Here is an 18101-nt window from a genome sequence, read left to right on the forward strand (position 1 = left end):
GGGCAGGGGCTCCTCGGGCAGGGGCTCCTCGGGCGGGGGCTCCTCGGGCAGGGGCTCCCCGGGCAGGGGCTCCCCGGGCGGGGGCTCCCGTTCCGAGCTCCAGCTCAGCACAGGCACTCGCACATCCCAGCGTGTCCGGCTCGGAGCAGCCGAACTCCCAGGCTAGCAATGAGACGTCACCTTTGCTTTTCAATCCAGGGTAGGTAGAGGCTGGGAGTCTTTCCTTCCTCGCCCAGCCCGGTTCCCATGCAGGCTTTGCATTTGATTTTTTTCCCCCAAGAAACCGTTTCCTGTTGTCGTAACGTAACCAGATGGGGAGGGTTCAGTGGAAATACCTCGGGAGAGGCTGGCAGAGCGGTGGATCCAGGAAGCAGATCCTCCCCGTAATATTGGCACGGTTTGGTAAGTTCCATCTGAAAAATAAAAAGCTGCTCCCTTTGCTGAGTCACAGCCCCTCGGAGCTGGAGCCGTGACAAGCCGGGAGACGCCGCGCTGCTGGAGTTGAAGCAGAGGTGAGCAAAGGCGGTCCAGGATCCTGCCCAGGTGTTTTTCTCGCCTGAAATGATTTTTTAAATCTCATCGAAGTGCTCCGTAAGTTTAATTCCGTCTGCGGGAACGTGCAGGCGCGTTCGTGGCTCGCAGGGTGGGGGCTGATGGCTGTGCTGAGGCAGGTCCCGGCACATCCCGGGCACATCCCGGGGGAGCCCCGGCCCGGCCGCGGGCACGGAGCGGCGCTGCGGGCGGTGGCACCCGCTGGGGATGCGGCGCTGCCCCTCCCGTGTCCCGGGCACGGCGCTGAGCCCTGCCCGCAGGCTGGCAGCACACGGAGTGGCCCTGCCGGGCCGGAGGGGCCGGAGGGGCCGGAGAGCCGCTGCCCGGTGCCAGGGGCGGCTCTGCCGCCGGGGCCGGCGCGGAGCTCCCTCCCGCTCCCCGCAGCTGCAGCAGCGCAGCCGATGCTCTGCCGGAGCCGCTCTCCCCGGTCCCACGCTGTCCTCGCCGCTGCAAATCCCTCTGCAGCCGAGGCCTGGGGCTTCTGCAGGCTCTGCGCCGGGCTTTATCCGCTGGAGTTTAACAGCTTCGTTTGTACCTCCGTACCGTGTTTCAGTGCTTCAGATGCACAGTCCCAGGCTGTTTGTTTTCTGAAGCTTTTTTATCTTCTCAGGTGCACAGAACTGGGTGTCAAATCCAGAGGAATTTATGCAGGGAGGAGGGAGCTGGGATTGCTGAAAGAAAGACAGGAGGGTTCCCTTACAGCAGAGAGGCTGCAGGTAGGACAGGGACACAGCAGCATTTCCTGAGCACCAGTAAAATGTAGCATTTGACACTTGAAATTAATTCTGGTTCTGTTGAAATGCTGCCAAGATACGTATTATCTAGACAGAAAAAATGCTCTTGGGCTGCTGTTTCTGATGTATCTGTAGTCATTTCAATTGTAGATTTGTTTTTAAAAGCAAATCTGAAGTTGTTATGATTGTTAGACGCGTTTGCTATGTACTTTTAAATAAGTTTTTAGAAAGTTTAAGAAAACTCAGTATCTTTAGGAGCTGTGATGTTGCTGATCTGTGGGTAATCAGCCCACCTCCAGCTGCCTGACCACTGCAGGTCACTGTGGCCTGAGCTGACACCCCTGAGAGATGGAGCAGAATCATGGAATCATAGAATCACAGGCTTGATAAGGTTGAAAAAACCCTTGAAGATCATCAAATCCAGCTACTGACCCACACCACCACCATGTTCACCTCTAAACCATGTCCCTAAGTGCCACAGCTGCATTATTTGAACACTTCCAGGGATGGTGACTCTACCACTGCCCTGGGCAGGACTGGACAGCTCTTTCCTGAAATTTTCCTGAAATTTTCCCGAAATTTTCCCTGATCTCCAACCTAAACCTCCCCTGGTGCAACTTGAGGCTGCTGCTCTCATCCTGAGGAATTCAGCTGGGACCGCTCCTCCCAGCCCCTTGCCCCATTCCTGAGCCTCTGGGCTCCTTCCCTCTCCTCCTCGCCCAGCAGGGCTCTCCCAGACTGTGTCACCGGGACGTCTGTCCCATTCCTCTGGCTTTGCACAAAGCAAGACCAAAGCAGGGTCTGTGATTTCAATCCAGAAATAAATAAATGAGAAGGACCATGCTCTCCCCCAATGGCAGAGTGCAGACCCTGGGAGTGTCAGTCCCAGCAGCCAGCCTGCCCTGCCTGCTGCAGGTCAGGGCTGATGGGTGGGCTGGGCTGGAGGGGCTGACCTGTGGTGGCTGCTTTTGGGGCTGGCTGCTCTGGGGGCTGCACTACGGACTCAGCTCCAGCCTTTTCCTCCCCTGTTCAACCTGGCCAGCGGTGGTTTGACCCCAGGAGCAGCAGAATGATGGGCAACTGCTCCCAGGGTTTGTGGTGTGTGATCCCAAGTGGAAGATTCATCTTTCCACCGGAAAAATAATTTCATTTCCTGCCAGTGCCCACAGGGTGGTTTCTTGTTCTTGCATTAGTATGAAAAAGTAACTGAAACATCATTTTCACCTACACAGTATAAGTCATTAAATAAACTCCTGTTTAATGCCCCTTCCAAAAAATCACGGATCCTGACTCTTTTATTACCTGGTCACACCTATTATGTTTCATTTAGGAGAATTTGAGTGTATTAATGAGTGCCTATCACTTAGCTTTCTGCAGCATTATAATGCTTTTCCTCTGATTTCACATCTCCTGCCACTGTAATACCTTATTTGCATTGCTGTGTGCACAACAGATGTCCTCAAGATCAAGTAATGACTTGATCTTTCCTTCTAAATCTCTGTGTGCAGGATATGTCAAATTGTATTTTTAAATGTAGATTATCTTGTACTTTCACAGATTGAATTTCATGTTGCTAAGTTACCTGTTTTTTCTAGTTTGAGGTTATTGTTTTATTTTTTCTTCCTTTTGCCTGCCTTGTCCTCTCTCGTGATTGACCTACATAATCCTCTGTTATTGGCAGCTTTTTGTGTCCTGCCCTTTACTCTTTACCAGGTCACCAGAACACCAGACAGTGCCAGCCCTAGCTCTGGGCCTTGAAGCTGGCAGCTGGGAATCTCCTCCCTGTGGCAGTAACTCCTTTGTTTTGATCCCCCATCTGTGGCTGGAGTTTCTTACCCATCACACTGTTTGCTCTTCTCTCAGGCACAGGGTGGAATTGTTGAGGTGCCCTGTGCTGGCTGGGAGCTGGACTCGATGATTCCTGTGGGTCCCATCCAGCTCAGCCTGTTCTGTGATTCCACGACTCTTGAGCAGTTAATTACAGGAGTGTCCGACCCTGAAGTGTCCTTGTGAAACAGATCCAGCCTCCATTCTCACCTCCCCATCACCTTTCAGTGCCAGGATGCGTTGAGGTCACTCTGCCCCAAGCACAGCCCACGTTTCTGAGCCCCTCTGCCTGCTGGCAGTCGCTGGCTGGCTGGGCAGGGGCTCCCTGGCCATGGGCTTCTCTTGTGGATGTAATGAGCCATAGGAATGTGTGTAGTTTCAGTTAAAACTCTCAAGCTCGGGTTAGCCCCCAGCAGAGCAGCCACAGCTCTTGCTGTTCCTGATGCTGCCCCTCCAGGCGCCCAGAGCTCTGCAGAGCCACAGTTCCACCCTCGGGGCCCTGGAGAACGGCTGGCAGCGGCTGGAGGGACAGATCCCTGCAGGAAGCGTTCCCTGAGGCAGCCCGGCTGCAGGCAGAGCCCGGTGCCTGCACTCCCAGGGCAGTGGTCAGCCGGGAGGTCGGGAGCCAGATGGACACGAGCTCTTGGCTGCGGATCAGCGCAGAGCGGCCCGTGCGAGGAGCTGCTTTCCCTGAAGGAGTAAATGCAGAAGGCTAAAAGACTGGAGAGCCCTGAACTCAAATCCCAGATTACCCAGCTGCCACACTAACCCAGTAGCGAGGAAAGGGCTCCTCTGGAGCTTCTCCAGCCTGTAAATGGAGATGTTGGTGGGAGCGTTTCCCCGGATCATTATGTAGCACATTTCTCACAGAAGAGCAGGGCCAGTGCTTTTCCTGATCATCTGCACAAGTCCTTGACACGGAGATTCCTGCAGGGGAGGGGTTTTCCCGAGAGGAGGCATCAGCCAGGAGATGCCACTTGGGAATGAGTCACTTGGCCTCAGAGGTGAACTCCAGGAAGTCTGTTTTAGTGACCCAGTAGAAAGCACAAGCAGAAGCAGCTGCTGAAGTTCCTCTTTGCCCCCTTTCTTTTTTCCTTTTTTCCTATTTATTGTTAGTCTTGGTTAGAAAAGATTATAAAGCTCTTGTGTTGAAAATAAGATTTTCCCAGAGAAATGGATCACAGAATCCCAGCCTGGTTTGGTTGGAAGGGACCTTAAAGCCCATCCAGTTCCACACCCTGCCATCAGCAGGGACACTTTCCACTGTCCCAGGCTGCTCCAAGCCCTGTCCAGCCTGGCCTTGGACACTTGGATGGGGCAGCCACAGCTTCTCTGGGCAGCTTGTTCAGCCTGGCATCCTTTGACTTCAGATGTTAAAGTGAGGGTGAAACAGCCTTTTCTTCCCCTCGGCTCTGGGTCTGCCATGGTGCAAGGAGGCCTGAAACCCTCCTACTGATCCATTCAGTGAAACTGCAGGGAAGTGGTACCTGCATGCCAGGCAAATTGACTCCAAAGGTTCATGCAGCATTTCGAATCAAATCAGCTTTAAAAAATCAGATTACAGCTGCAAAGTCCTCAGCCATGTGCATGTGGTGCGTGCAGAGCCCTCCTGGCAGAGCTCCCCTGGCCAAGGGCAGCAGCACGGGGTCACCTCCGTGGCTGGGGGGCCTGGGGGGGCCATGCCTCGATACCTCCGTGCGCACAGGGTTTGGCTCATGCCACACCAGTGCTTCCCACTCCTCTCTGAGTGCTTTCCCATGTGCCTGCAGCCTTTTCCTTCCCACCTGTAGCTCTGCCTCTCCTCTGGGAAACAGGAGCTTTGTTTTGCCAGGTTGGTCAGGGTTTCTGGTTCATCATCTGGGAGGACATTCTACTTTTAAGATTTATTCAATCATCATCCAGGGACTGCTTTTGTTATAAAATCCTTTTTATAATGGATCTTTTCTTTATAGTTGGAAATATTTATTTAGCCAGTGCCTAAAGGGGCTCCAAGAGAGCTGGAGAGGGACTTTGAAAAGGGCCTGGAGGGACAGGAGAAGGACGAATAGCTTCCCACTGCCAGAGGGCAGGGTTGGATGGGATATTGGGAAGGAATTGTTCCCTGGGAGGGTGGGGAAACCCTGGCGCAGGGTGCCCAGAGCAGCTGGGGCTGCCCCTGGATCCCATTTTAACAGTTTATGTGTTCTGAACTCATTTGCCATATCTGGATTAGGTCTCTCTCTTCACCTTCCCCAACAACATCCGTGCCAGAAGCTCGACCTGGTGAAAGCAGCACAGTGTCTCTCAGTTGCTCTAATGTAGATCTCCCTGCCCCCAGAATGTACCTAAAGCTCTCTTGATCTTCCCCAGGGACCATCTTCCCAGCTGAGACCACGCTGGAGGGCTCGCACCTGATCCCATGAGAGTTCGTCCTGCCAGCCCTTGCCCTCGCCCTGCGGGTGTTGGTGGGAGAGGAATGGTGTTAATCCCTGGCACTGCCACCCCCGGTGGGTACCACCCCCTCACAGCACATCTCCAGCACTCTGGGAGTCTGGGCATACTTCTGCTTTCCTTGTAAATCAGAATTTATGCTTATTTGTGGGTATTGTTTATTTATTATTGTGTTTCTGAGCTGAGGAGCATCACGTTTGCTATTCAGTAACAGGACAGAGGTGGGCTGGCATCAGGGAGGAGACTCACAGCAAGTGTCACAAAAAGGTTGTTTAAACCAGGATATTTTGTAATGAAAAATGAGGTTTGAAATAATCTGATCCGCAGTGTTTCAGGCTGTAGGAACAGCTTTCCAGTAGAGCCTGATGGACATCTCCCAACTGTTTGTTTGCATTTGGGAGATTAATCGACTTTCCTTCAATTCTTGTCTGTTGCTGTGAAATGTCAGTTTTTATCTTGATTTAGAGCTGGGCACACACCTACTGAGTAATAAAACACACTGTAAAATAGGAGTGTAATTTCTGGATAGTCCTGGTCTATCTGTCTAGCCTAAAGAAAGGTTCCTGCTCCCATCAATGTCTTTTCCTGCTGTCCAGTTCCTCACAGCTGAATTTAATGATGATGAATCAGTCTGGAAATTAACCTTAATTCTGAAATCCAAAGCACAGTGGTTTTGTTGCCACTGTTGAGTCTGCTATTTTTCAAGCTCATTTATAAATTGAATAAATCCAAGAACTGTAAATCTTTTATAAGAGTGTAGCAATTAAATACTGCCTTTTCCATCCTCAAATCCAGCTGTGTTGTGTGTTGGTGCCGAAGAGGGTTGGAGAGGTAGCATTAAATAGTTATTTAGGGATGTTAATAACATGCTTAAAATGTTGCCATCAAGTGCTTTTGGACCGTGCGATGCCATCTGTGTTACAGTTGATTTAGTTAATTATACAGGCATGAATTCCTTGGAAGAAGGGATGGCATTGCTCTAACAGCTTGTTTGTGAGCAGGATAACACAGTGACACGCTATTAAACTCATGGAATTAAGTCTGAAATATATTCCTCACTAAAAGTCCTCCCCAAATTATGCTGAGTTGCTCCCATTCCACGGATAATTTGGATAGGTGTGTTACTGGAGTTTATTGCAGAAACTCCAGTGGAATTTTTTACCTTAAATACTGGGGGTTGTCTGAGAAAAAGGAGAAATTACATTCCTACCTACTCGCCTTTTTTAAATTAATTATTGCTTGTTCTGCAAATTAGCCATAAGAGTTGTACAGTTAAACAGGTACCTGTTGGGATTTAGCAGCAATTGTGTCTGCCAGTACTGCAATTCAGAGACTGTCCTGAGCGGGAAGGGAGCCACAGGATCATCCAGTGCAGCCCCTGGCCCTGCCCAGACCCCCCAACAACCCCACCTTGGGCATCCCTGGCAGCGCTGTCCCAACGCTCCTGGAGCTCTGGCAGCCTCGGGGCCGTGCCCATTCCCTGGGGAGTCTGGGCAGTGCCCAGCACCCTCTGGGGGAAGAGCCTTTCCCTGATATCCAACCTAAACCTTCTGACACAGCTCCAGCCATTCCCTATTAACCATAATTAGCTTCATAATTGACACTCAACTATGTTTTGCACTTCAAAGAAAACCCAAAAAACCCGTGCAAAACTTACAATGAGAAACAAGAGGATGGAATTTCGATCCATGGGTGTGGCACAAACAGGTAACTTCACACACAAGGTGAGTCTGTGTAGAGGAGTCTGGAAGCTGCAAATGTAGACCTTAAAAAGGACATGATCCACCCATCAATGAGTTAAAGCCAACAACGGTGGAAGGATTAATCCCTGAGGAAAAATTCAGGTCAGTCGGGATTTGACATGTGTCTGTTACAGCTGCTGCTGGAATTGATCTAATCCATGGCAAAACTTCGGCTAGACTTCCATCTGCAGGAGCTCTACTGGATGTCAGGGTTGGGGGGTGAGGGGCAGAATTATTTTGAATTTAAAGCAGATATTATTTCATCAAAGATAGGTTTCAGAGCTTACGTCACACTGGGAAGCGCTGGTTGGTTATTTATTTCCCTTATGGAAGTGGTGACTTGCTCTACACCAGCCGACTGTAGGTAATGGGGTGGGTTAACTCTGCAGTGTGGGGAGCCAGCAACTTCCTCAGCAAAAGCATGGACAAGTCAGATGTGCCTCTCTGGACATCTGGGTTGAGTTACCCACATTGCTTGTATTTTTTAAAAAAATAATTTTATCAGATTAGTCTCAATCTAAACAGAGCAGAGAAAAAAACCTCATAGAATGTCCAGAGCAGGGAACGGAGCTGGGAAGGGGCTGGAGCCCCAGGAGCGGCTGAGGGAGCTGGAAAGGGGCTCAGGCTGGAGCAAAGGAGGCTCAGGGGGGACCTTGTGGCTCTGCACAAGTCCCTGACAGGAGGGGGCAGCCGGGGGGGTCGGGCTCTGCTCCCAGGGAACAGGGACAGGAGGAGAGGGAACGGCCTCAGGCTGGGCCAGGGCAGGCTCAGGGTGGGCAGCAGCAGGAATTTCCCCATGGAAAGGGTGCTCAGGCCTTGGCAGGGGCTGCCCAGGGAGGTTTGGAGTGCCCATCCCTGGAGGTGTCCAAGGAATTCCTGGAGGTGGCACTCAGGGCTCTGGGCTGGGGACAGGGTGGGGATGGGGCACAGGCTGGACTCGGTGATCCTGGAGGGCTTTTCCAACCTCAGTGATCCCGGGATTGGATTCTGTGTTCTGTGTGTGAAGGAAATGCACAACACAACCCTGTATGCAGGACAATACATCTCTTGGCCATTGTTTCTTGATCTCAGCTACCTGCTCACTCCTTTTCCCATGTAATTTCCAACAGGTTTTCTTCTCATGTTGCAGCTGAGTGAGTGATGCACTATTGTGACAAATGTTTATATGGATAAAGCCCAAAGCACAACTCCAGCATGGGAGATGATTGCATTGGCTTAGCATGAAATTCCTTTTCAGAGGAAAACTCATTTTCTTGCATTCAGATCTATAGGCTGGTGCAATCCTAAATGGAACACAGACATATGAGGAAGTGGGAACTCAGCCATGGACAATATTACATTTTCTTTCTATTATAATATTTTGCGGTGCACCAGAGGCTCAGAAAGGTTTGTTTAAACTAATTCATCAGAACAATTTGTCAAAAATAGAGAACACCAGTGCTCACAGGGCTGTGGCAGATGTTGGAAATGTTCCGTATTGGTAAGATCAGTGTTCTGCTTTCAAATATTGGTACCTTGGGTAGGGATTAATTCACTTATTTTTAAGCATGGTGAAACATTCATTTCAGCAACTATTACCTGGAAAACACACTTCCCAATTAGTCTTGATGTCTGAATTGCAAGTCAGGAGGCAAAGGGAGCGCTGAGCCCTGCTCAAGGCAGCTCTGATGCATTATTGATGCTGTTTTCAAGATCAAACATGCCAGGAATCAGATGCATAATCTATTCTCCCAGCATCAAAAATATGATGACCTTTCTGTTCTCTTAAGGTGATGTGTCTGATAGCTGCCCCTTCTATATAAGTCCTTGGAAAAATAAAGGAAAAATCCAAAGGCAGGTGACTGGTTTTCCAGGGAGTGTCTCGTGTGCCCAGCGCTGTGGGGAGGGGGTGCCAGGGAGCTGCTCTGTTCTCTGTAGGGACGGGGCTTGTTGAGGGTCTGTGCTCAGTGCTGGCACCTCGGCGTTGGCCTCCCGAGGTCCTCGCGAGTCCCCCGATGTCAGAGCAGAGCCCTGGGAGCAGCAGCTCTGTGTTCCCTCAGCCCGGGATGAGCCACCTCCTGGCTGCCTCTGTATCAGCACAGTGGTGCTGGCTTGGGAACGTTTTTATGGAATGTTTTTCTCCCAGTATTTGTGATAAATATTCTTTCAAGCCCGGCCTGGCATTTGGCCCCGGGTCCCAGCTGGCTTCTCTGCGCGGGGCATGCTCCAACAGACACGGCTGCTCCCGCTGCAGGGCCACACTTCTGTGAGCACAAACGACCACTTTCATGGCTCCAACAATGACACTTGTCCCCGTGCACACACACAGGGTCATGGTTGTCACTGGAGCTGCCTTTCTCTGTCAGTCCTATTTCCATCCTTATCCTGGCAATAACAACCCAGAGTGTACATCTCTGCTCGCTGGGGCAGCTGCCAGGGGCTGAGCTCTGCTGTCTCCAGCATCAGCATCAGACCTGGCTGCAGCATCACACACGGGCACTGCCACTTCTTTGCCAGTGCTCACCTCCCCACTGGTGTCCAGAAGGGAAGGCTCCACCCCTCCACAGGCTCCTTCCCTTCACTCCTCAAAGGAGGGCTGCACGTTTGTGATGTGGTTTAGTGCGCATGGTGGTCATTCTTGGACTATCTGTGCAGGGCCAGGAGTTGGATTTCGAGGATCCAAGCAGATGCTTGGCATGAAATGTGTCAATTCATACCATTAACCCTTTGTAACATTTTAAAGAAAATTAAAAAGCTGCAGCACCGTAAGTATCAGGATATGCAGTTCTACAAATTGACCTCAGACAGAATTCCCACCAAGTGAACTCTGCTCCACAGTACCAGCTCCTGAGTTTTCTTTTCTGTCAGCACACAAATGTAAATTCTCACAGCCCTCGTCTGTCAAAAAGAATCCTGTGAGCAATTACTCTCTCAAATCCTTGTACCATTCAAATTATGATTTGTCTGCCATTCATGTGGAAGCGGTTAAAGCTTGTTGGTCGCTGCTTCTTGTTTCCTCAGGTTGTGAGCTAACCTGGCTCACTGCTGCCTCTGCCTTTGGAGGAAATCCTCTAAGAAAATAATTGTAATGTGCACAAAGGCCTCATTCGTTGCAGCAGGTAGAACTCTGTGCCTGTGGCTACGTGCTGCCCCATTTTTTATCAATAAAGAAAGAGGGTTTTAAACATCCATTGGTGTGTTGTGTCTGCCTGCACAAAGCAGCAAGAATCTTAAATGCAAAGAACATCTACTCATGTTACAGATTTTTCAGGCAATATCTTTAAAGTTTAATTTATTTCTATTTCTTTGCCCAACCAAACATGTTTCTTTTTATAGAAACTTCCAGGCTACAAACTCAGGCACCAGCCTGAGAAACAGCAGAACTGAGACTGTTTGTACCACCTTGGTTTGGACAGTTAATACCAGGAATGTTATTTTATTCTCCCACTTGTTTCTTTAAGTTTCAGCCTCCCCCCTCTCCCTCTGAGCCAATGCAGATGTGTAGTGACTCTCAGCAGCTCTGCCCTCCCAAACTCCAGCCCCTCTCCCAGATGCTCTGAGCGCTCTCCCAGCTCCATATCCCATTTTTATATCCCCAGAGCAGTTGCCTCTCTCAGCTCTTCACTCCCTGATAGGTTCAGGCTTTTGCTCTTAGCATTTAAACCGGGCTATTTTTTATTACGATGTTGTTGTGGAGGTTGGTTTTGTTGCTATTTTGCTGTTATCATTTATTGTTACTCTCTCATTGCAGCTGCCCTGACCTGTTAAGCCCCGTGCCCGGACAGGGGACGGTGCCTCCGCTGTGGTTTGGCCGCGAGTCATGAGGGACAGACCGAGGCATTGAAGGTCATCGGCCAAGAACATTGCTACCCACGTTAACAGGATTAGTATTAAAAAGGTTGGAAATATTTTCCCAAATTTGAGCAATGGAATTTTGTAGCATAACCATCCCGTGATTCCATGGTTCCTGATTCTATGAAAATAGTCTTCCCAGCACTTTTTGTCTCCGAGCTGTGGCAGTGGCAGGGGCTGGTGCATGGATGTCCCTCCTGAACACCCACATCCTCTGCACTGTGTGAATCTCAGTGCAGATGAAAGGATGGGACACTGCCTGGCAGGAGGGTGCAGCCAGGGGCGTCAGGCTCTGCTCCCAGGGAACAGGGGATGGGACAAGAGGAAACGGCTGCATCAGTGGAGGTTCAGGTTGGATCTTGGGCAAAACTTCTCCATGGAAAGGTCTGTCCAGCCCTGGCACAGCTGCCCAGGGCAGATGTGAAGTCCCCATCCCTGGAGGGATTTAAAAACCATGTGGATGTGGCGCTTGGGGATATGGGTCACTGGCGGTGCTGGGGGAACAGTTGGACTTAATGGTCTTAGGGGACTTTTCCAACCCAAACAAAGCTGTGATTCCACACTTAGTGCAGGGAATCCCACCCCTTCAGCTGCTGACACATGCCTCGTGCTCCTGGGAGTGCTGGGGGTGGTGTGTCCCCCGCTCTGACAGGGTGTGTGGCTGTGCTGTCCATCCCTACAGGCCGCAGAAGATGTAGAGCGCGGCGGGCGCGGAGCAGCCGGAGCGAGCGGGGCCGGGGCCCTCCCTGCCGCGGCCTCACCATGGCCAAGAGGGGCTCCAGCAGCCGCGCCAGGGGGGACAAGCCCGACGCCTTGGCCGCCCTGCAGGCTGCCAATGAGGAGCTCAGGGCCAAGCTCACCGACATCCAGATCGAGCTGCAGCAGGAGAAGAGTAAGGTGGGCAGCTTCCCTTCCTTTGAGTGCAATTTGGTGTTATTCAGGAAGTTCAGAAATGCCAAAATTCTCTTTGGTGATTCTTCTCTTTCCCTTTTACACTAATTTCATTTGGATTTTGAGCTCAAACTCCTTCAAACCGGCTGCTTACCCACATGTACAATACTAGATCTCAGCTCTGCCTCCTGTGCTAATTCCCAGATTCCAAGGAGACACAGCTTCTCCCTGAGCCTTTGGGAGAGGGACAGCTGATGGGGCTGGAGCCTCAGCTCCAAGCGTTTCCAGCTCTTGCCCCCAGATTACTTCTCAGCAAGAGCACGGAACATTCATTTGCTTTTCCCTAATTCCCCGAATCAGTTTCCACTGATAAACTTCAGGGTGTTTTCGGTTCCAGAATAGAAATGTGTTAGCATGCAGGGACACAATGATAGTCTGCATTTTCCCATTAATTTGCATCATTATTAGGCATTTTAGACTATGAATCCAACACACACGTACATATAAATAGAACATCTGTTAATCCTTTTGCTGTGAAGCAGCATTTGCAGCTTTAAGGCTGAGGACTTGGTTTTCCTTCTCCCTGTCCTTCACAGCCACTTCTGGCCATGGCTTCTCTAGGGTTTATGGCATGGTTTAAAACTGAAACATCATGTGAGCCTTGTGTGGTCAGGTATAGTCAGTTATCTCTGCTGAATAATTCATTGCTTAAAAAGCATCTGGTAAAATGCAGCTGTTTGGGGCTTCACAGGAGCTTGCACAGAGCTTTTTGTGTCTTGCCTACACATGTGCAGGTTTGGTCTGCATGCCTGAGCGTGCCAAAGTGACGGCTTGGCATCTCATTTTTCCCATATTTTGGGGGGAATGTGCTGTGAGAGCTTCTGCAGAATTAAGTAAGGACTCAGACTTACTCACAAGGTACTGACTGGCTCCTAAATGTGTATTAAACACAAGCCTGCAGTGAAAGAAAGGTCTTTGCTACCACCAGTTTGTAGACACAGACATACTAGCATTGAGGTGTAATACTGTAAAGTCACCTGCACCATTTAAAAATAATATTATGATATGTATTCATTGTTTGGTTGATTGAAAATACTGTATTTTTTTATTTTCCTTATAGGTCAGCAAGTTGGAAAGGGAGAAGAATCAGGAAGTGAAGCAGATCAAGGAGCACGAACAGCATAAAAGTACAGTGGTGGTCACAGAGCTCAAAGTCAAACTTCATGAAGACAAAATGAAAGAGCTCCAAGCTGTTCGAGAAACACTTCTGAGACAGCACGAAGCTGAACTACTCAGAGTCATTAAAATTAAAGATAATGAAATCCAGAGACTACAGACCCTGCTCAACGCCGTGCGCGACGGGGCCCCGGACAAGGTGAAAACGGTGCTGCTCACCGAGGCCAAGGAGGAGGCCAAGAAGGGCTTTGAGGTGGAGAAAATCAAAATGCAGCAAGAAATTTCTGAGCTGAAGGGGGCTAAGAAACAAGTGGAGGAGGCTCTCACTATGGTCATCCAAGCTGACAAAATCAAAGCAGCAGAGATAAGGAGTGTGTATCACCTGCACCAGGAGGAGATCACCAGGATCAAGAGGGAGTGTGAGAGGGAAATTCGCAGACTGGTACGTGTCGCTCTCTGCTGCTGTAACTTATGCTGTTGGTAGGACATGATCGGTGCTAGACTCAGCTCAGTGGATAAGAATGGGTGTTGACACTTTGGGGCTTGCTCCAGGTCTGTTTTACATTTACTAGCAGAGGGAAACTGGTTTTTAAAAGTATTAGGATGTTTTGTAAGAAACTTCTTGATCCGTGTCAGAGCCTGTTAATGTTGTTCACATTGAAGGTATCAGGAAGAGCCCTCAGGTTCCTGGCTGGTCAGGGGAATCCTACATCAGTTAAGTTTCTTGGTTATGTCTCTATTTCCTCACCAAGCATTCCTTCCTGATGCACCTTGGTCCCTCCCTTTCCCTGCCTTTGCTAGTTCCTGTGAACATCTCATAGTGAGGCTTACACAGTCCCAGATGCTCTTTTTCTGCACCCCTCAGTCCTACACACACAGCAGGGCATTCAGGGGGAATTCCTCTCCATACCCAGTGTGGTGGTTTTCCCCAGGACAGGGGCTGGTTCAGCTCCTCTGGTGGTCCCACGAGTGGAGACTCCGCAGGCTCCCACCTGAGCAGGTCACTGGGATCTCACCTGGCCCTGCTCACCTGACCCTCAGAGACCCTTTGTGCGTGGCTGCTCAGCCTGCCCTCACCTAATCCAACATGCAATCCTCAGGTGCAGCAGCTCCAGTCCCAGAGGCAAGAGCTTCACACCTCTGGCTTTGGAGTTTTCCTCTGGCACGTGTGGGAACTGGTTGGGGAGGTTGGAAAGGATCGTGGTGCTTGGAAAAGGGGGGAACTCCCTGTGGGAGGGAGCTCCCTCCCAGGGAAGCCTTTGCACCAGAGCCTGGCAGGCCACCAGCACCTTCTGGGGCTCAGGGGTTTATTGTCTGCTGCTCTCTCAGACCTTGCCCTGTGATCCACGCTCCTGAGTGCAGGGAGTGTATCCCTGAGCTGCTGCTGCCTTTCCCAGGGACATGGGGACACATCCATGCTCTCATGATGTGTGTTTTGGGTCTTGTCTCAGTATTTATGTGATGTCACCATTGTTTTGTGTTTGCTATGCTGCTTTACAGCACTCAGTGCCCCATCAGGGCAAACCCATCCAGGACTCTTTTACGTCATTAACCTCAGCTGTTATCCCAATCCTAAAAAAAAATTTTAAAATGCCCAAAGAGCTTGCAGCCTGGCCCCAAATCAAAGGCTGGCAGTGTGACCATGCTACAGAGACCACCTGCAGAACCTCCTCCCCTGGTAGGATGTTGGTACAGCATCACCTGAGCCCTGACAGCCAAAGGGCCTGCAGGGACTGACACACCAGCAGTGGAGTGTCCCCGACCTTTATTTAGCTGCTTCTTCTCTCACACTTCAGGTTATTAAGGTTTTTTCATAGATTATTTTATTTTTATGAAGAGGATATTAAAATAATTTATAACCAACTGATCTATTGATGCTGTTCAAATATCCTGCAGTGTAAGTACCTTCTTCTCTAACCATACATCACTGATGCATTGATTTCATACATCACAGTGAATGGGGGGCTAATGGACATCCTAAATAAACTTGCTGCATCTCATGGAAAGTCTCCACTAATGGCCTTTAATGTAGAAGATGTAAAATAAATATGGTCTTAGTTATAGGGAACAGAGTGGTTTGATGGGATGTTTTCTAAATTGCCTTTGAAAATCAAACTTTTTTAAAGTTCCTGCTTGAAAGAATCAGATTGGCTCACTGCACCAATGAAATTACCTGATGCCATGATTTTACCAAGCCCTGAGTGCTTCCTGGGTGGCTTCAAGTACTCTCAGCTCAATGGACTCCCCCATCAGTTATTTTGGTGGGAGCTGGTGGCTCCTGGCACCTTGTGGGGAGGGCTCTGATGTCTGGGAGGAAAGGCTGTGCAGTGCCCTCGTAAAAGAGAATCAGGAGTTCCCTGACACAGCTTTAGGGCAGTTTTTGTGCTTACATTCACTGGCAATCTGTGACAGGACGAGAGGAAACAGCCTCAGATTGTGCTGGGGGGGGTCAGGCTGGACATCAGGAGGATGTCCTTTCTTCATGGAAAGGGTGCTCAGGCCTTGGCAGGGGCTGCCCAGGGAGGTTTGGAGTCCCCACCCCTGGAGGTGTTGAAGGAATTCCTGAGGGTGGCACTCAGGGCTCTGGGCTGAGGACAAGGTGGGGATGGGGCACAGCTTGGACTCAAGGGTCTGTGATTCTGAATATTCACCAAATAAAGCCCCCAGCTCTTCACTGTAGTTATTTCCAGGGCCAGGGTGGATGCCAATGGCTTCGGCCCATTCCCACGGAGCAGGGCTGAGCATCTTCCAGCACCGTGGGCAGCACAGGAAAGGGAATAACGTGTTTTTCAGAGTATGTGCTCAGGCTGTTCCGGGCCCGTGTGCTGTGCTGGCACATATGGCTCGTGCCAATTGTGTCTGTACAGTCTGTGTGACGCTCCCTGAGACGTTCAACTAACCCAGTTCAGCTGTCCCTGGCTCACGACCTCAGCAGTGGGACTGCAGCAGATGAAATCCCCTTGCAGATGGTAACGAGTACGTGTGGCAACGGCCTCCTTTGGAGAGAATTTCTAATTTTAGTCAACCGTTTTTAAATTTCAATTTGTGCGTTTTAAACTGCCTTAAAATACTGCACGGCTGTGTTTAATTACATTTGTATGGGCAGGAGCACTCCCTGCTTAGTGTGTGCACAGCCAGGGGAAGCAGGGAAAGGCCAGGGGTGTTCCCCAAGCTTAACTGGCCTTGATGCTTGCTAAGTGGGGGCCAAAATTCAATGTGGTAAAGAGCATTTAAACTTTAATTAACTCTGGGTTGGTCAGGAAGAAGTTCTGCGCAGCCATGGCCACTGCAGCCTCCTCACTCCTGTCTCCTCTATCAGGGGACTGAGAAATCAGGAAAACTGAGGAAATGAGATTTGTTAGAGCCTGGGGAGTGGTTATTTTCAATCTAGATAAATTTTAGTTGATTACCAGTAGCAAAAGCTTTAATAACCTGCACCAGTCGCTCTGTGAGACCACTGGACATGGAGAGCTTCACGGCTTCCTCATGACAATGCCACCCCACAGCCAGAGGGGATCAAGGTTTTGAGCACCATTCTGAACCTCTGTGTTCTCAGAGACCCTGAGCTCTCTGCCAGACAGTGGTAAATTAGTGAAGATGTCTGATGTAAAGGGTGGGATCAGAAGAAAGGGTTGGAAGCTGACTTTTTAAATTTTAATTTTATTGGTGATTGACTTAGTCTTTATCTTCTCCTTTTGATTCCTGTACTAGTTTGAAAACAAACCAGTGAGAGGCACCAAGTCAGAATAACAATTTAATGGAAATTAAAGAAAAGGAAAAGAAAGTAAAAGAAAACACTGACAGAGTCAAGATACAACCTGAGTCCCTATTAGGCAGGGTAGTGGTAGCAGTCTGGTGGAATGGTGGCTGCAATCCTCTGAAGTGGTGATCCTGTAGTAGAAGGGGTCTGCTCTTCCTCAGAAAATCCAGCGGTGGCTGTGTAGCTCCTGTCCTCTGGAAATCCAGTGGAGTCCCTTTGATGCTCAGAGTCCCAGTTATATCCATGATGGGATGCTTGGTTCCTCCCTCTGGGTGGAGCATCTCACAATGGGGTAATGAGTCATGAGGCCAGGTGTTGATTAGGCTCGTTAACAGAAGATAGTCCAGAGGGAGTTATCTCTGAGTCATGCAGCAGGACAATGATGGGCCATTAACAGAAAGATAGTCTGGGGGGAGGAGGCAAGGAGACACTGCCCCACCTGATTTCAACAGCTCATGAGGATGGTAATAGAATACACCTCAACCCAGGACATTATCCACCCCTTATTCTATTACCATCTACATCATCCCAAATCAATACCTTCTTAAACTCTAAATACACATACATATATATATATATATATACAATGAAACCCTACACACCGTTCTCACCTAAGATTAGGTCTCCCTGTGGTACACAACGGGTTTCCCCATCTTTTTGCATTACCCACCAAGTGCAACCAGGTCCTTGAGCAAAGACAATCCCACGGATGGGTTTGCCTTTGCCTGAGGTAGGATTAATCCAAACAGTCTTTCCTAAAATACCTCTCAGGTGTACCACAGGGACTCTATCTCCATCCACTGTGTGCAAGGGTTCGGACTCGGCAGGACCAGCTCGATTGATGGACCCTCGGGTATTGACCATCCAGGTAGCCTTCGCTAAGTTCGCTTCCCAATTTTTGAAGGTTCCCCCACCAAGTGCCTTTAGGGTAGTTTTAAGTAGTCCATTGCAGCGTTCAACTTTTCCGGCAGCTGGTGCATGATAAGGAATATGATATATCCATTCGATACCGTGTTCTCTGGCCCAGGTGTTGATGAGGCTGTTCTTAAAATGAGTCCCGTTGTCTGACTCGATCCTGTCGGGGGTGCCATGTCTCCACAGGACTTGCTTTTCCAGGCCCAAGATGGTGTTCCGGGCTGTAGCATGAGGCACAGGGTA

The 18101-nt window shown here is 49.8% G+C and overlaps 1 protein-coding gene across 19 annotated transcripts in view; it reads left to right on the forward strand.

Moving 5' to 3' along the window:
* Positions 1 to 258: 258 nt before the first annotated feature.
* JAKMIP3 (Janus kinase and microtubule interacting protein 3) overlaps positions 259 to 18101 on the forward strand; it is a 58704-nt gene continuing 40861 nt past the window's right edge. For 16 of the 19 annotated variants that reach the window (XM_069020299.1, XM_069020302.1, XM_069020309.1 and 13 more), the window contains exons 1-5: positions 417 to 512; positions 5463 to 5599; positions 11016 to 11162; positions 11799 to 12013; positions 13128 to 13625. In XM_069020299.1, the coding sequence (XP_068876400.1) occupies positions 11879 to 12013; positions 13128 to 13625 (633 nt within the window). In that variant the 5' untranslated portion in view covers positions 417 to 512; positions 5463 to 5599; positions 11016 to 11162; positions 11799 to 11878. The other 3 variants (XM_069020301.1, XM_069020300.1, XM_069020303.1) reach the window with 3 other exon arrangements.

This window comes from Aphelocoma coerulescens, chromosome 6 (assembly GCF_041296385.1).
Source record: "Aphelocoma coerulescens isolate FSJ_1873_10779 chromosome 6, UR_Acoe_1.0, whole genome shotgun sequence".
NCBI classification, from domain to species: domain Eukaryota; kingdom Metazoa; phylum Chordata; class Aves; order Passeriformes; family Corvidae; genus Aphelocoma; species Aphelocoma coerulescens.